This window comes from Hirundo rustica, chromosome Z (genome assembly GCF_015227805.2).
Source record: "Hirundo rustica isolate bHirRus1 chromosome Z, bHirRus1.pri.v3, whole genome shotgun sequence".
Lineage (NCBI taxonomy): Eukaryota > Metazoa > Chordata > Aves > Passeriformes > Hirundinidae > Hirundo > Hirundo rustica.
This window is the reverse complement of record NC_053488.1, coordinates 31,809,026-31,830,956: the sequence shown is the minus strand read 5'-3', so window position 1 is coordinate 31,830,956 and position 21,931 is coordinate 31,809,026. Positions and strand designations below refer to the sequence as shown.

At 37.8% G+C, this 21,931-nt stretch overlaps 1 protein-coding gene across 15 annotated transcripts in view; it reads left to right on the top strand.

The window, feature by feature from the left end:
- MPDZ (multiple PDZ domain crumbs cell polarity complex component) overlaps window positions 1-21,931 on the top strand; it is a 111,648-nt gene that overhangs the window by 77,703 nt on the left and 12,014 nt on the right. For 8 of the 15 annotated variants that reach the window (XM_040089525.2, XM_040089524.2, XM_040089526.2 and 5 more), the window contains 16 exons: window positions 391-501; window positions 1,030-1,113; window positions 3,775-3,873; window positions 5,130-5,201; window positions 8,668-8,830; window positions 9,475-9,671; window positions 15,152-15,243; window positions 15,506-15,596; window positions 15,933-16,013; window positions 16,573-16,665; window positions 16,757-16,831; window positions 19,154-19,328; window positions 20,095-20,240; window positions 20,559-20,642; window positions 20,748-20,941; window positions 21,206-21,353. In XM_040089525.2, the coding sequence (XP_039945459.1) occupies window positions 391-501; window positions 1,030-1,113; window positions 3,775-3,873; window positions 5,130-5,201; window positions 8,668-8,830; window positions 9,475-9,671; window positions 15,152-15,243; window positions 15,506-15,596; window positions 15,933-16,013; window positions 16,573-16,665; window positions 16,757-16,831; window positions 19,154-19,328; window positions 20,095-20,240; window positions 20,559-20,642; window positions 20,748-20,941; window positions 21,206-21,353 (1,905 nt within the window). The remainder of the gene's footprint in view (window positions 1-390; window positions 502-1,029; window positions 1,114-3,774; window positions 3,874-5,129; window positions 5,202-8,667; window positions 8,831-9,474; window positions 9,672-15,151; window positions 15,244-15,505; window positions 15,597-15,932; window positions 16,014-16,572; window positions 16,666-16,756; window positions 16,832-19,153; window positions 19,329-20,094; window positions 20,241-20,558; window positions 20,643-20,747; window positions 20,942-21,205; window positions 21,354-21,931) is intronic. The other 7 variants (XM_058423994.1, XM_058423990.1, XM_058423998.1 and 4 more) reach the window with 4 other exon arrangements.

The following is a 21,931-nucleotide window of genomic DNA, read 5'->3' as shown; positions in this document are numbered from 1 at the left end:
GTAAATCTCATAAAGTCCTGAGTAATAGTTTTTTCTTAAAGTGGGATTTACAGGAAGCAGTATTTATTTGGTAAACACTCCTACTCTCTCTGGATTATCATATCTCTTCTGTTACATTGCTTGTGGGAAAACTTCCAGAGTCTGAACTAAAAATGTTGAAAAACCTGTTCTTAAAACAGAGGAATAAGAGAATATTTATTCAATGTCCTGTCAGTGCTCTCGGAGATATCAAACCTGTGTTTAAGGGACCTCAGGCCATGTCAGTAGAAAGGTCCACTAGAAACAGAGGTTTGGACTTAGGTTTTAGTCGAAGCTTCCTAACCAAAACTCAGAACTGACTCATGACTCTTGTAGTTTTTGCAATGTTAAGATGAGGCCTTCCAATTACAGGTGGATGGAATTGACCTCAGAGATGCCAGCCACGAACAAGCTGTGGAAGCCATACGGAAGGCAGGCAATCCTGTAGTCTTTATGGTACAAAGCATTATAAGCAGACCAAGGGTAAGCATAAAGAATGTGAAAAGAGATGTAATACATAGTAATAGGTAAAGCAAATGTTCAAGATGGTAGTATTTGGGAATGGGATATTTAATCCTGAAAGTGCCATCTCAGCTGTTTTAGGAACAAAGATTTGATTTAAGTGTTATTTCCATTTAGAATGAAATCGAGTTGGATTTGGAAATACCCTCCAGCACGCCGTCCTCAAACTATTTTGAAAAGCCTCAAGAAAGATAATTTGTTTGGGGGGCAGAGTAGGAGTCTAACTAAAGCCATCTGTTAGAGATTGACAGCGTGTCTGAGAAGCGCATGCAGAAATACAGCACCTGTTAAAAAATTCTGTGGACATTAATGAAAGGACCTAGAAGTACACAGAAGTATTCCGTCACTAAGCTGCATGGACGTTGCAGACAAAAGCTACTGAGCTTTAATATAAGTTGCTTGCATCACTAGAAACTAAACTTCCTCATTGTAGAGTCTGTGTAAGCTGCATGTTTATTTACTAGATGTCTCATAACTCTTGTTCCCCAGCCACAGTCTCTTTATAGCCCTTCTTCAGCTTCTGCTCTCTGTGGGCAGAAAACTACTAACCCATTTTATCGTCAGTCATCTAAGGTAAAGTTGCATGAAAAAGTTTTATTGGATGTTGATTATTGGCACTCAAACTCAAGTAACACTTTTGCATTTGCTGTGATGTGAACAGAACTGTTGATAGTGAATATTTAGGCCCATTTGGGATGGAAATGATGCCATTATTTTATCACTACTTTTATTTAGAGAATGCTCCTTTGCTATTTTGATTATAGCTCTTTATTCTCTATTTTCAAATTAAGCTTGTTGGTTATTTCTTGATTGTACTAACAAACTCTTGTTTCTCTGTAAGCAGAAACATTGCAAATGCTCTTCCTGTACCCATACATTATGTTGTGATCATCATAAATAGCATTATGTTTATTATTTTCATCTTTTGAAACTTGCATTTGTAATTAATAATAAGATCTTATAAAGGAATTTCCTGCTTAACGTTCATGTCCAGTCACCCAAGGAGCTAGCTGCCTGCACATATGCCCTGTAATTATAAAGCACTACACATTTAACCAGGCTGCCAGTTTTAAATGATGCGTAGCTAATGAGTCCATTTCTTCCCTTTTTTTTTTTCATGCAGGTTTAGTGGTTAAAAAAGTTCTGTGTGTACTCCAGCTGGAATAATGAAAAGTGAAAAGGCTTGTGAAAAGACAGTGGTCGTTTAGATAATAAGGAGTTACTCATTGAGTCGGTTTGATACTAATATTCCTCTGTGTATTTCTGAGTAGGAGACAATATATCACTGTGATTATGATCCCATAGTAGTATTACAGCATAATGTTGTATGAAATGCTAGCTAGTTTCTGATAACTTAGCAACATTAATTCTTGGACACATAAAATTCTGAATGGAAAAAAGTTGAAAAAAGGGAAGAAACAAAGAAACAAACAAACAAAGCCCAAAACAAAACAGAACAAACCAAAACCAAACCAAACAAAAACCAACCAAACAAATAAATAAAGAAAAGAACCCTATTACTTTAGGCTTTGATTTGAATTTTAAGAAATAGTTAAAATAAAATAAAATAATATAGAATAAATAAAATAAAATAGTAGAGAACTCCCTTTATTTTAGCATTTACACTTGTCCTAGACTGTGCAAAACATATGCTAAACTGAACCATTCATAGGCTTCATCATAGTAGTCAGTAGTCCATATTAACACAATATTGTTGCATAGATTAGTATTAAGGGTAATATTTTAGGAGCTATGCCATCATGACAAAAGGCAAGGTTTTGAATGACTATAGCTGAACTTTTGTTTCCTGTTTTACTAGGATTTTACTGTTGATATATGAAGTGTTTATGAAGCACATTTTAATTGCCTGAAATTTCAACAAGATGAATTTCAAAATTCTGTGCTGGTGATAAGTAACTGTTAAAGTGTGATACGATTATTACAGTAGCTATTTATTTTTCACAAACCTTTCTTTACAATATTCAAAATCAAATGTGAATCTCATACACAGAAAATCTTCTTGTACTCTAGAGAAATGGCTTGTTGACTTTGAGTGACTTCACAGTGAAGAAACCTTGGCAAAGAAGTTCATGGCATTACTTTGTCACTGCTGAAGATGCAGTAGAGCTAAGACATTTGTGGCCTTATGAAATGGAATTACTTTTTTGCAACATGGTATTTGAAAATAAATGTTTAGGGATGTGTTTACTATTTTCAGGAGAATTTTAAAAACCCAAATGCTTTAAGAGATTTTTTTAAACAGCACCGTACCTATGGATAATAGGTTATACTTGGTATAAGTGCTCCTGAAAGGTTCTCACATTCCCATCCATACTATTTTCCAGCAGTGTTAAACTTACAGCCCCAAGACTTACAGGTAATTGCCAGATGGATACACCCAGTGTAGAAATTACTTCTAAGTATACGCAGTGTAGTTCTAACATACTATTTGAAATCAGAGCTGTTCCCTCCTCATTATGTAGATTCTGATCTCAAAATAGAATGCAGTACTAAAACCACATAAAGAATATAAATGGTCAAATTATATCCTTTTATTTGGTTTAAATGTGTAAACTCTTTCTGTTAAATGTAAATGAGAAAGGACATAGTGTCAGGGGAAGACCAGAATATTTAGTTTTAATAAACTATGAATTCAGGCAGTTACTAATCATATGCATGTATACAAAGTGTTCTGTAAAGCAGAAATAAAAGTTATTATTAGATGTGAAATCTGCTTAGAGTTGCCTAATATTAATGAGCCCTCACTTTTACAAAATATATGGTGAGTATACTACCACAGAAGTTAAATCAAATTATGAGGATCTCTGGTTTTCAAAATAAAACTAAATTTACTACATTATTACAGATATTTGTGTTCATCCTAACTCAGAAATCCACTTTTTTTTCATTTAATTGATGTGTAAGAGTGTCGCTTATGCTGAGATGTTTGGAAAAAAATTTAAAAATATCAAAGCACATAAATGCTGCATAATTCTTCACTTGATGTACTTAGTGGTATAGAACCGGTGCGAGGATTGGTGCTTTCCGTCTCTGCTGACAGAGCATCAGAAATACAGGGCAAGTACAATTTTGCCCAATTTCACATATCTTGCATGTGCAGAATATGGGCCTTGTTTGGTTAGCCCAAACCACTAAATTAATATGTTTTGGTTCATGAGTGAAAAGGGTTCATTTAAAACTTTTTTATTATTTTCTATTATGCTTTCCTTTTAGAACCCTTCCCTGCCTTTCCTGCAGAACAGTGTTTTCAGTAGGCCAGCTGTCTTCAGCAGCACTAACCCATTTGCTGATTCTCTGTTCAACACTTCTAAGGTTGGGTGATGACACACTGTCTTTTCACTCTCGATACGTGTGCTTCTTTCCCATTGCAGTTTCTCTGCATTTGAATTCTTTCATACCAGTTTGCATTATGTGCTATGCTAATGAGCTTGAGAATTTTATGTAGTGAATTTAAAAGGCACATTTAAGTATTAAGTATTTTGATGCATATACGTAGAAAAGTTATGGAGAAGTTAAAAACTGACAGAAGTTAAAAACTCCATTAATCATAACCACTAAACGTGATCTGTTCAGAGCTACAAAAGGAGTAGTTTTCAATTATAAGATCAGTCCCTGAGGTAGATGTTAAAATGCCATCTAAGTGTAACTCTCTCATCAGTGTAAGGTTTTTTGCTGCTATACTTCTTTTTAATGTTAGTGGTTATGACTTTCCATCTTTGATATCCCTCTTTTATTTTTGCAAAAAAAACCAAAAACCAAACTGGCAGCTTTTTTTAATGATGCTTCATGAAAATATTTTCCCTTTGCTTCTTGAAAATTCTTTTAATGCACCATGAATAAGATGGTGATGTCTTTTTTAAAAAAAAAAAAAAAAAAAAAATGTGTGTGTGTGTATATATATATGTGTATATATATATATATATATATATATATATATATATATTTTTTTTTTTTTTTTTTTTTTTTTTTTGGTGGCTACTGCTTACTTTCTGCATGTTGTTCTCAATGGAAACAGTGTTAACGTCTAACAAAAACCCTTAATCCTAATATGCATGCATTTTTAATTTAATAAAATAATTTCTATCTGGTTTTATATGTTGGAAGTGATTGTGCCATTTTTCTATTTTCCCATGTTGTCAGATATATTGGATGTACAACAAACACTTATGATATGATGTGTGGTGTATAATTGCATGTGTGTTTTGAAATCTCTGTGTTCGTTACAGTTCTGAGGAAAGGGAGTAGACATGTAATACAAATGATGACATTTTCTATATTGCATGTTTATATGCATTGTGAGTTTATATATAATTCCTTTATTAGCACTAATATAAGAATGGCCTTTTGTCATCTCCTTTTCTGAACTCAGTGTCAGGTATATTGAGAAACTTTGATGAATCAGAATCCTTAGTAACCTCTTAAATACTTTTGTTCACTTATAAATCAAGGTAATAAATTTGCTGCAGTTAGTAGAATGAATCTGTAATTGAAAATGAGTTCTTGGTCAATAGTACCATGTATTGCCAAAGGTGCTATAACATGTGGATTGCTGTTTTCTGTTACTGTAGGAGGTATCGAATCCAATTAGGGTTACCTTCCGTTGTTCCCCAACTAACCCTTTTGCTCCCACACCATTCAAGGTTTGTCTTAATTCCCGTGAGTTGGTGCTACTGTATGTGTGCTGTACATTTGTACATGGCCTGTGATATCTTCTGGAGTACTTCTGGAGTGCTTCTTCTTCCGCCTGTGCCTTCATTTTTTCGAGTTCCAGACTTGCTGCCATTTTCAGTATTTGCCTGGCTATGTTCAGTGACCCTGGTATCTAAATGGGTTCAGCAGCTGTTGGATGCTTTGCATTTTAAATGAAATACTGTGGTGTGGCACACTGAAAGTATTTCATGTGTTGAAGCCTTTTAGGTTTTGTGTGCATTGCCCGATTCAGGGAGCAAAAGTCTTATGTGTGTATAAACTGGGGGGACTGGCTACTGCTTCTGGCTGTGCAAATGTGTCAGGCTGAGTTCTGCAGGCAGGACATGTCTCCCTCCCCCCAGATGGCATTGTAGCACAGTTTCTACCCTCCTACAAAGGAGCCTTGCTTTCACTTTCATTTCAGCATTTTCTTAAACCTCAGAAATGTTCAGATGACGTTATGTTGTTACACTTTCGCAGTGGTACAAAGAGATGCACTTTTTTGTCAGTCATACTATGGTGGTTGCAGTTAGTAAGTGCAAATCTGTCAGGATGTAGCCCTACATCCACACCTTACAAATCTTCCAGAGGTCCTTTACACCAATATTTTGTTCCTTTTTTTGGTCATGTTTACTTTAAATTTTGCTGTTCTTGGACACTGTCACTTACGAACAGTACCTCTAAAGTAATATGTTAATTTTGGTTTTAAAACATAAAAGCTAAGGTTTGCTGATCTGGTCTTATCTCACACTTCTATTAGATTTGTGTTGCAAGATAATGGTAGTTGGGGAGGCTATGGGGTAACTTTTGTCTTTTTTTCCCCCCTGTCCAGCTGAAAAAGGGAATGATAGAGCAGCTTTGGTGGGCACCTGGCCTCCAGCCAGGGTCAACCACCATAACAGTGTATTTCCTCATTTTTCCAGGATATTATTTAGCTTTAGTAGAACCCTTGGAAGAACTCTGAAAAAAGAGTGTTTCTAGAACTTTTCTCCCTTTTGCCCCTCCTTGATGTGGAGATGTATTACCAACTTTTCTTTTTGTGGACAGATGAATTTTTTGATTGTGAAAAATAACTTTTAATGATACTAGGTAGTGTTTCTACTCTTCTCTGATTCTCGTAGGTGACAATGTCTTTGCTAGAATTTTGTTGCTTCAGTTTAGGGATGTTAGGAGGATAACATTGTTTTAGGTTTGGAACATGGTGCAATGTGACTAATGATACAAAAAGTTATATAACACTTGTATATATTTTTTTATAAAATCTAATGCCTTGGGTCATTTCCCACACTTCTGACATTTAGTGAGTTCTTAGTTAAGTTCCTAGAACAAGTTCATAAATAAAAGGAAAATCCTTTTTAAGCAGAAGCAGAATGAGAGAACTGGAATAGGGCATTTGCAATACCTTTATATCTTTGGACTTACAGAGTGAAGATAAGTAATTTTCGTTTAGACATGGGACCTTTCTTAAATTTCAAAATTAATAAACTGGTAACTTCCAAGGTTTCTCAACACCTTCAATTTGAAAGCCGATAAAGTCTTCCAAGGTGTATATTATTCATTTCACGGTTGCCTCTGATGAGCCTGAGTGATTTTGGCACATATCCTGGTTTAAGGCAAACTTGGTAGAAAACCTCTAAATGGGGTCCCTCTGGGCAGCAAATCCAAATGGCCCCTCCTTGCAGCTGGTCTGGGAAAGAATTTCCTTGGAGAAAAGTGGAAAAAAACTATTTATTCAACAAAGTGCCCACAAGCATAAAGAATGAATAAAATAAAACAATAAAACCTTTTGTCATTCCAAAAGCGAGATGGCAAATTCGGAAAGTCCCTGGTGTGGGTTGTAGCTCAGCTGCCTTGGTCTCCTATCAGCTCCCCTGGTGCTGACAAAGTGCCGAAGTCCAGGCCTGGTGGGCCCCAGGTGCTGAGCTCTTGGTGCTCCTCTGGGTTTTTCAGTCCAGAGAAGGTATAAACAGTCCCAAGAAAAAGAAAACAAAAACAAACAAACAAACAAACAAAAAAAATCCAGGAAACTTCTCTGCCTCAGCTAGCCAAACTAACCAAAAGCAAAAAAAGATTTTTGTCCCACTGCCTCAGCTGAACACACAGAGTCCCGGAGCAGGAATGCAGAGGAGTGAACAATGTTTTTTCAAAAAAACCTCTGCACTTCTTCTTGCTTCCCGTTTGCTCCCAGAGTCAGTCTTAAAGGCACAGAACTCAAGATACAGCACAAACAGAACAGACAGTTGGGGGTACAAGCATCATAAAGTCACCCTAGGACAGCACCTAAAGACACCATCTGCGATACTGTTTTCAGACTTGCTGATGGAGGTAGTGAGAACTGAAATGATGAGAATAGGGTTATGAAGCTAGGGCAACACACCTGAAAACATGAGTGCTGTAAAAATGCTTGGTTTTAATTTAAAACTCTTGTTGTTCAATTCAGTAGCTGATCTGCCAAGTATCAAGGTCTCTTGGGGATGCATAACTAAAGAATAATGACATTCAGAGAGAAGTTTCTTGCTTACATGGTTACTCTAAGCAAGGCAAAATTATACAAATTTCACATTGAAATCCCTCATCAGGATCCATATTCCTCAAGGAAACTGTCTTGAATTGAAGCTTGCAAGGCTGTGGATTTGGGCATTTAACCATTATGTTTTAATTTATTTTAATTACAAAATTATATTTAATTATAATTATATTTAATTTATATTTTATTTAACTGTGTAGTAGTTGTGTGTTTATACCTCTTAACTTTTTGTGAATATGAATAGAACACATCAAGACGAAAAGTCTTTTGTGATTTAACCTGTATCCTCCTTTATTTGATCTTTTCTGTGCAGCTTATAGGACACTAGTAAATGAGACTGAAAAGGTTGGGTCACTATGGATTTCTTCAGTTATCACCTGTTTTATTTTGGTTTTTAACTGTCCTTTCAGTGAATATGCCAGTTGCTTTTTTTTCCCTATAGGTATTTTTTAAAGTTCCCATTTTTTTACTTTCTCTTTCCTCATATTTTGCTTCCTAAGCATATGATGGGAGGAAATGATATGTGATGACTTTTAAAAAAGAAAGTCTTTTACAAATCTGGCATTAAACCAAAAGTACTTGAGTCTTCATAAAAAGCTTTTTTTAAAACATATAATGGCACATAAAACTTTACTGAATTGGGCTTTTACTGTGAATTGTTTGCTTCCAGATACATTTTGGAGTGATGTTTTTTCCCTAGCTTGCCTCGTGTTTGTTTCTGTCTTTGATCTCTTCACCTTTCTGTGTGCTGTAACTAATTTAGAATTTCAGCTGCTTGGTATTGAAACTTTGAAGCTACACTCGTTGCCTTTTTGACATTTTTGTATACTAGTTTGTCCTACAGAGAACCTGCATCTTCTTAGCCACTTCATTTTTCTTATTCTCCACAGGCATTTGGTCAGTCTGATACAGAACCAGATAAGACTTCGCTTTGTAATTTGCCTCTGCCCCTTCCTTCAGCATTTTCAGGAATGAGCTGTGATGTTGCACAGTCATCCTCTATCAGAGTCCCAGAGGATGTGGAGAAGGAGGATGAGTTTGGTTACAGCTGGAGTAAGTTTTTCCTGTGATAATATTTGAAATACTCAGTGCTAAAATTGCACTGTGTAAAAAACAGACTTGGGGGCATATAGTTTGAACTGCTTCTTTCTCATGTACATCATGGTTTGGATGTTATGGTTGCTGTTTTAGTTGTTCTTGGTCAGATGCATGTAGTAAAATATAAAACTTATTTCTTTTTCCTCATTGCACTGCATATATATATATATATATATATTTTTTTTTTTTTTTTTTTTTTTTTTTTTTTTTTTTTTTTTTGGTCCAAGCCCCAAATTTAATGTAGGACTACTTGAAGAATTTCAGTGTACTCCAGGTAACTGTTGGCAGTGATCAGTGTGATAGTATCTGTTACCTGAAAATGCTACTTGAGAGAAGATTACTTCTTTTGTATATGAATTTATTTTTTTAAGAACAGATATAATGCTTTCTGAAGTTATAAGGAAAACAAGAAGCTAAAAATATTATTATAAATTACCTAAGGCTTAATTTAAAATAAGGTGTGGTTTACGCTGAAAATTTAAACATCCATTCTGGGCTTCTTTTGTCAGATACTGCCCATCTAGCACTGATCTTGACTCTCTAGTTGTGAAACTTTCAAATGTAAGTCCAACCTCTGCTACCCACTCTTTTACATTTAGAAAAGATCATGCAGCGCTATGGAAATTTACCAGGGGAGCTACATATGATTGAGCTGGAAAAAGGAAAGACAGGTCTGGGACTTAGTCTTGCTGGTAACAAAGACCGATCCAGGATGAGTGTCTTTATAGTGGGAATTGATCCAAATGGAGCAGCTGGAAAAGACGGCAGGTTACAGATTGCAGATGAGTTGCTAGAGGTGAGTTCTTGCAATTTATACTGAAGCCCAAATGTACTGACTTAAAATACCAGATTCTTGCTGAAATATATATTTTTCATTGGACTTTAAAATCCCAGATTTATCCAAGTTCATATCACTATGCTATCAGATTTTCCTTCTGATGTATGCTAGATAGGTGTAGCAGGGTTTTTTTCCTGGTTGTAATGATGCCTTAAGAAGGCTGACCTGGAACAGAGCTAAGACAATAGAGTAGGTATTTATTAAAGGGCCTTAAAGGGCAGTACAAGAGCCTGGCCAGGACTACACCCCAGATGGACCCAAAATGGTCACAAAATGGATGACCGGTCACAAAATGGATGACCGGTCACAAGGTTTCACACTTCTATAAGTTTGCATATTAGGGTTAATTGTCCAATTGTAGCTTCAGTTTATGAAGTTCCATCTTCCTTGTTCTCTCCCCTCAGCTCTCCATTTTTTATGCTTTTTTGGGCATGAAACTTTTTATGGTTGTCCTTGGTCTCAAGCTGGAAAAGGATTGTTTTGTCTACCTGCCCTGTGAAGAGAACTGACTAGCGCTTAATATGAGGCTCAGAGCTACACACCTAGGCAGCACAAAATCTGAAAAACATAAAAGCTAAAACTTAAGGCATCAGTAATAATGCCAGGTTGTGAGTTAGATCCGTTTATGCACCTTTCACTTTAGAGTTGGACTCGATCCTTGTGGGTCCCTTCCAATTCAGAAGATTCTGCAATTCTGAATGGATGTGTGTTGAATGTGGGACGATAGCAGTTTCTGAATTACCGAGAATGGAATGGCAGTGAATTGCAGACTGAAAAATATTGAAGACCTCCACTCCATCCATCCACTCCATCTAGACTATCTAATTATTTCTCTGTTTACTAGAAGTGTGATCATAGCAGAATATTTTTATATTGTCTAACACAGAATTTGGAAATTAAATTGGGGAAACAGGAACAGTTCTGTTTTTATTATGGACTTGTAACTCATGATGTGTTTGGTTGCTATTTTCTGGTGGAGTGGAGTGACTGAACCACTAAACATGGTTCAAGTACGTATGTGAGCATAACTTACGTTCCTATATTCCCTCAGCTCAGTTGATGATACTTGGAGATGTATTTCCTACTATAGCTTTTCCCATTCTTTCTGATAGCAGTAGGTAATATTACCCTCACAAAAATGCTTTGTGTAACTTCAAAGCCATATATGTGAAGAGGATGTACTGGGGGAATGGTACAGAGAGGGAATGGTGAAACTTAACAAAGCTTGAGGGAGACATTGAGAGAGTAAATTATATAGGCTGGTACTTGCAGACTAGGAAAGAAATTAAGTGATTTGTGTCACTGCGGGCCAAGTCTCATGGAGGGAACTTTGTTACAGACTCCAGTATTGTGAAGTTCACTTGAAGCATCTGTTTTTAAAATCCTGATGTTGAAGAGGTGGAATATTCTGAAAACATGTTGAAGCACATCTGTCTGAATCTATCATCTTGTGATTTGTTGCTTACTGTCCATACTGTAAACTTGCAGACTAATGCTAGGAAATTGCCTCAACATCTTCTGTGCTTGCTCCCTATATTCCCTATATTCCCAAGAGCTTTTGAGGGCCAACCCCACATTTGACAGCCTGACCATATGTTTTTCACAAGGCTGTAGCAAACACTGCAGGGAGTGCTGCGTTTGGGTTGTGAACTCCAGTGTAAATTACAGGGCTCAGTATCCCTGTGACCATGCCTTGTGCACACACCCAGCGTAGGAGGTGGTTGGTGTTATGCTCAACCCCCACTACAGTGTTTTGCATCTGTTGGTTTGCTGTGTCTCTGCTTCTGTTAGTGCTACCTGTGTGCATTTTATTACTTTCCTTTTGTGTAGGTCCAAATTGTCCTTTTTCAATAATTTCTCTTTTCTTGGGATAACTTCAGCACTATTGTTTTCCATTTTCAAGAAAAAATGCAACTAATAAAATGCAAGCAAATATGGCCTTAGTGTGCAAATTCACAGTGATAGCTCCTCTCCTACCTGAATTGTAGGTACTTCAAGGTATTACAGTAACTAGTCTGCTCTGCCACATCGAAAAAAGATTGCCAGGTCACATCTTCAGATAGTAAGTGTTGAGTCATAGGATGTCTTGGGTTGAAGGGGACCTTAAGGATTGTCCACTTGCAAGTCTTCCTCAATGGCCTGGATTGCCAACCACCAGATCAAGTTGCTCAGGTTCCATTCAGCCTGGGTTTGAACACTTCCAGGGATCCAGCATCCACAGTTTCTCTGGGCAGCCTGTTCCAGTGCCTCTCTATCCTCTGGGTGAAGAGTTTTTTCCTGATATCTAATCTAAAACTTGCTTCTTTCAGTTTAGAACCATTGCTTCTTGTTGTATCCCTACCACGCCACGTAAAAAGTTACTCTTCGTCTTTTTTGTAAACCCCCTTTAATTTCTGGAAGGTTACAATGAAGTCTCCCTTGAGCTTTCTCTTCTCCAGGTTAAATAACCACAACTCTCTTAGCCCATCTTCACAGGAGAGGTGCTTCAGTCCTCACATGATCATATTCATGGCCCTTCTGTGGAGCTGCTCTGACAGATCCACATTTTTCTTGTGCTGAGAACTCTGTAACTGGATGCAGTTCTTGAGGTAGGGTCTCACCTGGGCAGAGTATAGGGGGAGAATCCCCTCCCTTGACCTTCTGGTCACACCTCTTTGGATGGAGCCCAGGATACCATTGGCCTTCTAGGCTGTAAGCTTAGAGTGTTGGCTCAGGTCCAGATTGTCATTCACAAGAATCCCGAAGTCCTTCTCTATAGGGTTGCTCTCAATGACTTCTGTTCCCAGTCCATATTCTTGTCCTGAATTGCCCCAGCCCAGGTGCATAACCTTGTAATTGGACTGGTTGCACCTCATGAGATTCCCAAGGGCCCACCTGCAAGTGTGTCCAGGTCTCTCCAGATGGCATCCCATCTTTATGTGGTGTGAGCTACACCACTTGTCATCTGCATGTCTGCTGAGGGTGCACTCAATCTCTTAATCTGTTTAATTGATAAAGATATTGAAGAGCCTCAGTCCTAGGACAGAGCCCTGACTTGTCACCAGCCTCCACCTGGACACACAGCCATTGAGCACAACTCTATGGCTGCCTCCATCCAGCCAGTTCCTTGTCTACCAAATAGTCCGCCCTTCAAATCTGTCTTTCTCTATTTGGAAGATAAGGACATCGTATGGTACTTTGTCAAAGGCCTTACAGAGGCTTAAGTAGATGTCATGGGTTGTGCTGGCTGTCTCAGATCACCTCCTATGTGCCTTAAAGTTGCTTCCATGTGGATCTGCTACATGATGTTCCCAGGTACAGAGATGGGGCTCAACAGTCTGTGTTTTCCTAGGTCTTCCTTTCTCCACTTTCAAGAAATGAGAGTGATATTTTCTTTTTTCCAGTCACTGTGGACTTTATCTAGCATCTATGACTTCTTATGTGGGATGAAGAATGCCTTGGCAACTACATCACTTCCCTCAGGAACCTGGATTCCAGATCACCAAACCCCATTGACTTGTGCCTATTTAGTTCATCAAGTGGTCTCAAACTTGCTTTTTGTTTACACTGGGAGAGACTCTACATCTCCCAGCCCCCACCTAGGGGTTCAGTAACTTGAGAGATGTGAGAAGCCAGACTGTCATTGAAGACTGAAGTGAAGAACTTTTGGAGTTCTTCACCCTTCTCCATATCCATTGCCACCAGCTATCCATTCTTGTTTGTCAAGGAGGCACACTCACCCTGGCAGTTTTTTTCCTGACCCCTTATACTTTTTGAACCCCTTCTGATAACTCTTTGCATCTGTCACCAAAGCCCCTTTCTTCTGTGCCTTAGTATTCTTAAACCCATCTCTACACACATCCAGACCATATCCACATACTCTTCCCATATCGTCTGACCCTAGTTCCACTGGCTATGCATTTCTTTTTTACTCCTCAGTTTGAGGAGAAGATCCTTGTTTAGCCATGCTAAACAACTAGCATTTTCCAGCTAGCTTGCCTAACTTGATTTTTCACACGTGGGGATGGAGTATCCTCAAAAAGCTACTAGCACTGGTGAGATCGTCTGTCCCCTAAGGACAATTTCTGAGGGAATCTCATCCTCTAATTCTTTTAACAGCTGGAAGTCCATTATTCTAAAGATCAGGGTAAGTTCTGACTCTGCACTTTTTCAAGATGTGTTCCTTGAAATCAGTTGTTTAACCAGGGTATGATCACTACAGCCAAGGCTGCCTCCAGTCTCAATATTTCTAATGAGCTCTGGTGAGCACCAGGTCCAGTAACACTGCTTTTCTGATTGGTTTGTCCAGTATGGGGACCAGGAAGTTGTCCTCAGTGCACTTCAGGAGTCTTCTGGATTGCTTGCAATCAGCTATACCACTTTCCCAGCAGACATGCAAGGATGAGAGCATCAGGATGAGAGCCTGCAAGCACAATTATTTCTGTATCTGAAGCAAGAAGTCTTGTCAACAGGCTTGCCGTGATCAGGCAGCCTGTGGTGAACCCCAACCACAAGGTGTCCCTCACTGATCCTATCCTTCTTTTTAAAGAACTCACAGGCTTTTGAGCTGTTTGTGGCCATTTCTCAAAAGCAGTGCTTCACAGTCTATCAATTCCTTAACACAGAGCACACCACATCTGTCACTCCTTCCCAGCCTCTCTCTTCTGAGAAGGTTGTAGCCCTTGATTGAAATGTTGCAGTTGTGTGATTCCTCCCTCCAAGTTTCTATGAGAGCAGCTAGATTGTAGGCTTTGCATTTCACCATTATGGTGCAGTCAAGAAACTGGTTTCCAGTTCCTCTTGCATGTAACCCATGCTGCCCATATTGGTGTAGAGGCACTTAAATTGGATTTATCAATCTCTTCACCTTTTGAGAAGAAGCCTCCTTAGTTCATCTGGGTTAATTTACAGCCACCTCTGCAGCTTCCTAAAGTGTTGGTGATTCCTGGTTCCTCTGACACAGAGAAGTATATCCCCCTTCCCTCTTCCTCATCAATTCTAGTTTAAAATTCTGTTAAATGTGCCAGTGTTCAGACTTCTGTGTATCAAGTGCCTGGCTCAGGGATTTGGAGTGCCTGATATTCAATAAATAATAGCAATCTCATTGCAGAATATAAGCAGTCATTTATTTGTTATGGTTTAAATTTCCCATGGCCCTGCTTAATCACCTGTCAGTCATGAAATGATCAATGGTGAGTGAAAATAGATGATGTGCCAAGTCAACTCAATACAACTCAGAGAATGACATTTTTAGCACTGTGACAGTGTTAGTCTGAAGTCAAACTATAGTGAATATTTTTACTGGAAGAAGGGAGTGAAAGTAGGACATAGCATAACTTTCTTATTTTTATACAGTTGCTGTTTAATCAGTGATACGGAATTTTTTAAGGCTTAAAAATCAGTTGAACTTCAAGGAATTAAAATATTTTGATAAATAATAGCCACCTTTCCTTATCTAGATAAATGGCCAAATCCTTTACGGAAGGACTCATCAGAATGCTTCTTCAATAATCAAATGCGCACCATCTAAAGTTAAAGTAATCTTTATCAGGTAAGTTCTGGTAAAAGGATTGGCTGAAAAGGTTTGATTTTTAATGTGTGCAAGTTTCACACAGTGTTTGTTATTTTTAATATTGATAACATAGTTGTGCTTTTGAACACAATCTTACTGCTTGTTAAATATATCGGAGTTTTCTGTTTTGATATTTGTATTGTGAGTACCAGAAATTAAGAACCAGACTTAAATTTGTCCTAAGAAATATGGGGTGGTACTATTGCCTTCTTACTACATTCTTTAACTGAATATATTGCAGAAATAAAGATGCAGTTAATCAGATGGCTGTTTGCCCTGCAAAGTCAGTAGAGGCTTCACAGTGTACTTCAGGGACACTTCAACATCAAGAGGTAAAGTAAATATTAGTTTTTCTTATTTACTAACATTGTTCTGGATAGAGAAGGTCCCTGTCTGCTTAGGAAATACAGTAAAAGAGGAAGAAACCCATTGAAAAAGAAGTGAGATTTTAGTAAAGTTGCTAAATTTTGTACAGCTCTGATCAATTTTGTTTCATTTTATATTCTTCTATACTATGAAGTAAGTCTAATATTCCCATCAATAGAGTTTTTGAAGTTTAATTCAAACTAGAAAATGTGCAGACTCACTTTAAATCTGTGCACAATACTTTGTTTTGGCACAAAATGTTGGATATAGTTGCTTACAGTTGCATTTTCATTTCCTCTTAGATTGATATCAGTGTTGCAAACCCAAGTGCATTTTCTTACTTGAGTTCATGTAAAAACATTCAGTATGTGGAAATTCCTAAGGTATGTACTGAATTTACATCAGTCACATTTTTATTCAGCAGCCATCAAATTTTGTAATGCTCTCCCTCTTATGGCAAAGAGTCTCTTAGTTACTAGAAGTGGAAAAAAGTGATTCCTAGAGATCTGCTTTTCCTGTTTGGGAAGGGACTCCAAAGTTTTCCTCACAGAAGGACTAGTTTTGATTTACTAATTGCTTTGTGTCTCTGGAAGAATTATTCTCTTGTTCTATTTGCTGAACTTTTTATAAGCATCTACTGATGGTTCCTCAGATAAAATCAATACCCTAGTTGTTCAAAGTAAAAACTGAATCACAATTTACCTTGTAAGTTTCAAAGAAGTGGGTTTGCATTTAGAAGTGTTTCAGATTTATCTTGGTAGTCAGTATACTGTTTGTAGGTTGGCAGAATCTGTTCCTGAAATAGTTTAAAACAAAAATATCAGTGCATTGTGAAACCTCAGACTTGATGTGTCAGCAGGCTTCACTAATCTTTGGTGATTGTATTCTAACATTTTGATGTCACAGTGTGTTTAACCGTTTGTAATTTTCTGTTTGCCCCAGGATCAAGGAGGCTTTGGAATTGCCATTAGTGAAGAAGACACAACTAATGGAGTAGTTATTAAAAGCTTAACAGATCATGGTGCGGCTGCAAAGGTGTGAGAATGTTTAAAATCTGATTAGGGAATGAAGAATGTTTTTTGGAATAGCATCCATCCTTCATATTTTTTATTTTATGTTTTTTCAGGATGGACGTATCAAAGTTGGAGATGTGATTCTGGCAGTGGATGATGAAATTGTTGTGGGATATCCTGTAGAAAAGGTGCTTCTGAAGTGTCAGGAATGTTACAAAAACCACACTGCTTAATGTAGGAGGTGATTGTGTCTTAAACTACTGAGGTTCTCACGACTATACTTAATTTTCAAAACTGGCTAAACAAAGATCTGCAGTTACTGTCTGGATAAGGAAACTACTGCAAAATAATCTAAAGCCTAAATTTATAGCTCAACTGTTATTTTACGTTAACGCACTACATGAATCCTCCTCACTCTGTTTCGAATGTGATTTTATTTTCCTTGTGGTTCAGACCTGATGACTGAGAGACACTTAATAGTGGGATAAAAGCCATGAACTATTGCTCAATAATGGCTCTGCATAGCTAGTCCACTTTAAAAGTGATAGAACCAGTAAAGCCAATATGCATAAATTTACACAAGTGAGTTATCTCAGTGTAAATCAAGTCATAAGCTGTGCTTATCCACAGGAACTGTCTGTAGTAACAGCCTCATTATATTCCAGCCTCATTATATTCCAAGCATAGTATTTCAAACCTTTGGAGAAAAATATCTCCATTCCTAAATAACAAGATTTAGTTTTAGCTTCTAGCGCTGCAAACTCAATTTGGGTTCTGTAGTAAATCAAGGGGGCCTTTTTTCTAGCAACTGCCTTGCTACTGAGAAAAGTGATTCTTTAGGCATAGGTAGATTACTTTCTGTTTGCTAAAGGGCAATTAGGAGAGCATCAATCTTACTCTTTGATGTACTGCTATCTCTGAGGCAGTAAAGAGTAAGTAAGAGATAGTGAAGTTGCCTGTAAGGAGGTAGAGATAGGTAAGCTTTGTAAGAACAGAGATTGAGTAAGTAATTTCTGCAAATGTCTCTGCTGAAATGTAAAGTCTCAAGAGGATTTGGTATCTTTTGTGTAAGATAGCAATTGATTTTGAAGGGTTTTCAGTATCTCTTTGAAGTAGGTGTTTTGTTACACTCTGGTGTCCTTCTCTCCCTTCCATAGTTTAGGTGTATTTTCAGGTTTTTCTTCCAGAATGACTCTTGCACATTTCTTTAGTTCAGTAGATATTTTGGCATTGACTTCTGTGAGATAAGAATTTGTCTCCACCCAGCATTAAAAGGCAATACTTCTATTTCTCTAATAATTGCTATACAATATAGTGTTTTGTCTAGAGAAGCCTTTGAAAGACTGCAGTATGCTCATCTGGTATAGCTTGGCAAAGTGGAAAAAGGTTTCCTAGAAAAAAAAAATCAATATTTTTTTTAATTTATGTTCCTTATTGTTATAAATGAGATTGACCAAATTCGATAAATCAAAATTTGGAATTTTATTGAGAGACAAAATGACAGTCTCGGACAGCCACAATTAAAAGGACAGCGTCGAGCCCGGGGTCGGCGCTGGGTGAACAACGATAACACACTCTGCCAGTCTGTTATCCCCAAGTTCACATTTTTGGTTTGCAGCAGCCTCTTTTTATACACTGGATCGCAGAGAGAGACTCGGGATGTCGATGGTCCTCCCTCCGGGTCATCTTCATTAAACATGCAGGTTTCAGTTCTAAGAGTCTGAATGGATCAGCGGAGGAGGACAATGCTGTTAATGGTCGGTTCCAGGTGTGGTGTGGAGATGTTAATTCCAGCCGGAGACCATCTAGATACGGATCTGATACAATCATCGGGTCCTCCGGCTATCATACCCGTTTTCTGTTGCCTTTTGTTTCTTTTTAACGATTCCTGGCAGTGACAGTCTTCTGTCCTCCTTTCTGGTAATTCCAATCAAGCTTTCCTCGTGTCCCTCCCATGCCTTTTCAGGCTAGAGAAATTCTTGTATTTTATTAAGTCCCCTTCCCCCGAGTTAACTCACAAAATGCTATTTTAAACAAAACTTAACTTCCAACATGCTAGTTTATATAGAACTTATACAGTTGGTATTACATTTTATATTCTATTAACATGAATTAACTTTAGAACATATGTAACATTCCTTTTTAATGATTCCCAGCTGAGGCATGTTTCCCTCCTGGTAATTCTAATCATGTTTTGTCTCGTGTTCCCCCCCCCCCCCCCGCCCCGTCTTTTCAGGCAAGAGAAATTCCTGTACCTTTACTGAGCTGCTTTCTTCTGAGTTAACTCGCAGCATATTGGATTAAAACAAAGCTTATACTTATAGGGATGGTATTACATTTTATATCTTTTAACACGAATTAACTTTAGGACATATATCACACTTATGAAAAAAACTTGCACGATTGGGACTTGTAGCTTCAGTTTGCAGAACTGTTATTCTGCTTTATTTTTGGTTTGCAACTGAGCAATCCAGTTACAATTTTCATGGGCTTTTCTCTTTATCATTCAGTTTATTAGTCTCCTGAAGACATCCAAATCTGTGGTGAGGCTTACAATCAATCCAGCAGAGACAGATAACCTGACTACAGCAGCCCCTCCCAACACTGTCCCAGCAGAGAAGAGGAATGTGCAACCACAAGCAGCTGTCCCCACTTCCAGCTCACCAGAACCAGAAGCAGTCAAAAGTAATGTTTTCCTTGTGTTTGTGTAATCACTGGAGTTGTAACATAAAAACAAAGACTCAGCTTGTAAAGTTTCCCTTTTTGTATGCACTGAGCTGTCTTCTGCATTTTCTAATATTTTCAGATTACATATTTATATAAATAAAGCATTTTGCCCCCACACTGAAGACCTACCTCTTGCCTTCCTGTTGTAGAGGAAGGAGGATGAAGGGATTTTCTCCTGCATCTCAGACATGCAGCAGGTGCCTCTGCCATACTTGTCTAGAACTAAGTGAAAGGCATTCCTTTAAAGGAAAGGTCATGTCATTTTTTTGTGGAAAAAGAGGATGGTTGATTGTCTTGCCATTTATGTGTAGCCAGATTCAGCTCTTCTCCTTCAGAGTGGAGAGTCAAGATATTTCCGATGGATGATAGTTATTGATTAAGCAACAAACTTCCAAGTTAATAATAACTCAAGTAATGCACAAATCATATAGATGTTTAAATTAAATTCTATTCTAAATAGAATAGCTTGTGTACAATATCTGCTTTGGCTGTCCAGACTATAGTCCAGGTACTTGATGGAATAAAAACTACAGGAGGAGTGGCAAATAAAATATAGGATAATACTTCTTTGAGAAGGAGTGAGAATTGGCAGTAACATTTTCTGTGGCTCAGCTGTACAGCAATAGCTATACAGCTGCCAGTGAACTCTGAAAAACGTTTTTTTAAAGTTGCTTTCATAATACTGAATTCTGTTACTGTAACCAGCCATGTTTCATTGTTCTAGACACAAGCAGGTCTTCAACTCCGGCCATGTTAACCTCTGATCCAGCTACTTGTCCCATCATTCCTGGATGTGAAACAACCATTGATATCTCCAAAGGGCGGACTGGTCTTGGTCTGAGCATTGTTGGAGGAACAGACACTTTGCTGGTTGGTTGGAAAAATATGTGTCCCTCAATTCAATAACAGTAATGATATTAAAGTCTGATAGAAGAGATTTTTTTTTCATCTGTTTCTATTGCATTTATAGGAAGACACAGAAGAAACAAAAATAAGAAGAAAGCCCTTTCTAAAATTAAAAATATAAATGAGCTTCTTAAATGTTTTGGTAATTTGTTCAGCATGCATCTGACTTTCATTCCATCTGACTCATCATTGATGAATTTTAGTAACAATTTTCAGTTACTTTTGGTTCAAAATGGTGCCTGTTCTTTCAACATATAATTTTTTTGTTGTTTTTGTTGACAGGGAGCAATCATTATCCATGAAGTATATGAAGAAGGAGCAGCATCTAAAGATGGACGACTGTGGGCTGGCGATCAGATACTAGAGGTATGGTTATTTCTTTGGTTGCTTTTGTTTTCATTGCTGCTAAGCCTGTTGTATTTATCTGCTGGAAGGTACTGCACAATTTATTATTGTACATTTTCATTGCAGGTGAACGGAATTGACCTCAGGAATGCCACACATGATGAAGCCATCAATGTTCTGCGACAGACACCCCAAAAAGTTCGTCTGACTGTGTACAGAGATGAAGCCCAGTACAAGGAGGAAGACATGTATGATGTGCTGAGTATAGAGCTCCAGAAGAAGCCTGGTAAAGGCCTTGGGCTGAGTATTGTTGGGAAAAGGTATGTAATGTACCTGGAGATTCAGTGTCTGTAACTTGCTTATCGTGATTCTTTTGTGGTCTGGTGCTCAGATCCTGTGGGCTTGAAGGCCATACATAGATTGTACTTTTGTGCTTAGGCTAACCAGTCTTCCGTAGCGGAATTAAGCCAGTGTTACTCAACATAAAAAAATTGAAAATGTTTATTGTGTTCCCAATAGCAAGCCATAAACATGACTGTCAAACAATACTGTAATGTGTGTAAAATTCCTGTGTATATTTGCAGAAATGACACAGGTGTGTTTGTGTCAGACATTGTCAAAGGAGGAATAGCAGACACCGATGGGAGATTGATGCAAGGAGACCAGATATTGACAGTGAATGGAGAAGATGTCCGGAATGCTAACCAGGAGGCTGTTGCAGCTTTGCTAAAGGTACTGGGAAAAGAGAAGATGGATAAAAGTGAAAAACTGAGATCCAGATTTTTTGAAAGCTTTAACTTTATTCAGATGGAAAGCAGACTGTTACTGGGATGTTAGTGAGATGAGTTGGGGATCCAAACTTAAACTTCCTGAAATCTAGAGGATTCAGATTTTGATACTTTGTCTGATAAAACTGGGAGTCGTGGTGATGCAGAAACCCATATGTTTATGAACTTAGGGCTTGTAGAAGACCTTTATAGAATGCCATTACCTAGAACAACCGAAAACTTGACACTGTATTTTTTCAGACAAATTGATAGCTGGTTAACTGTCTCACATTTTCAGAAAGATATGCAGAATTAATTGAATGATGGAGAGTTCAGCAGAGTAGTTGTGCTAAAAGTGACTATTTTCATTGGTTGTTTACAAGGGCCTATAGTGATAGAACAAGATAGAATGGTTTTAAATCGAAAGAGTAAGTTTAGATTAGTTGTTAGGCAGAAATTCTTTCATGTGAGGATGGTGAGGCACTGGAATAGGATGCCCAGATAAGGTGTGGATGCTGCATCCCTGGAAGTTTACAAGGCCAG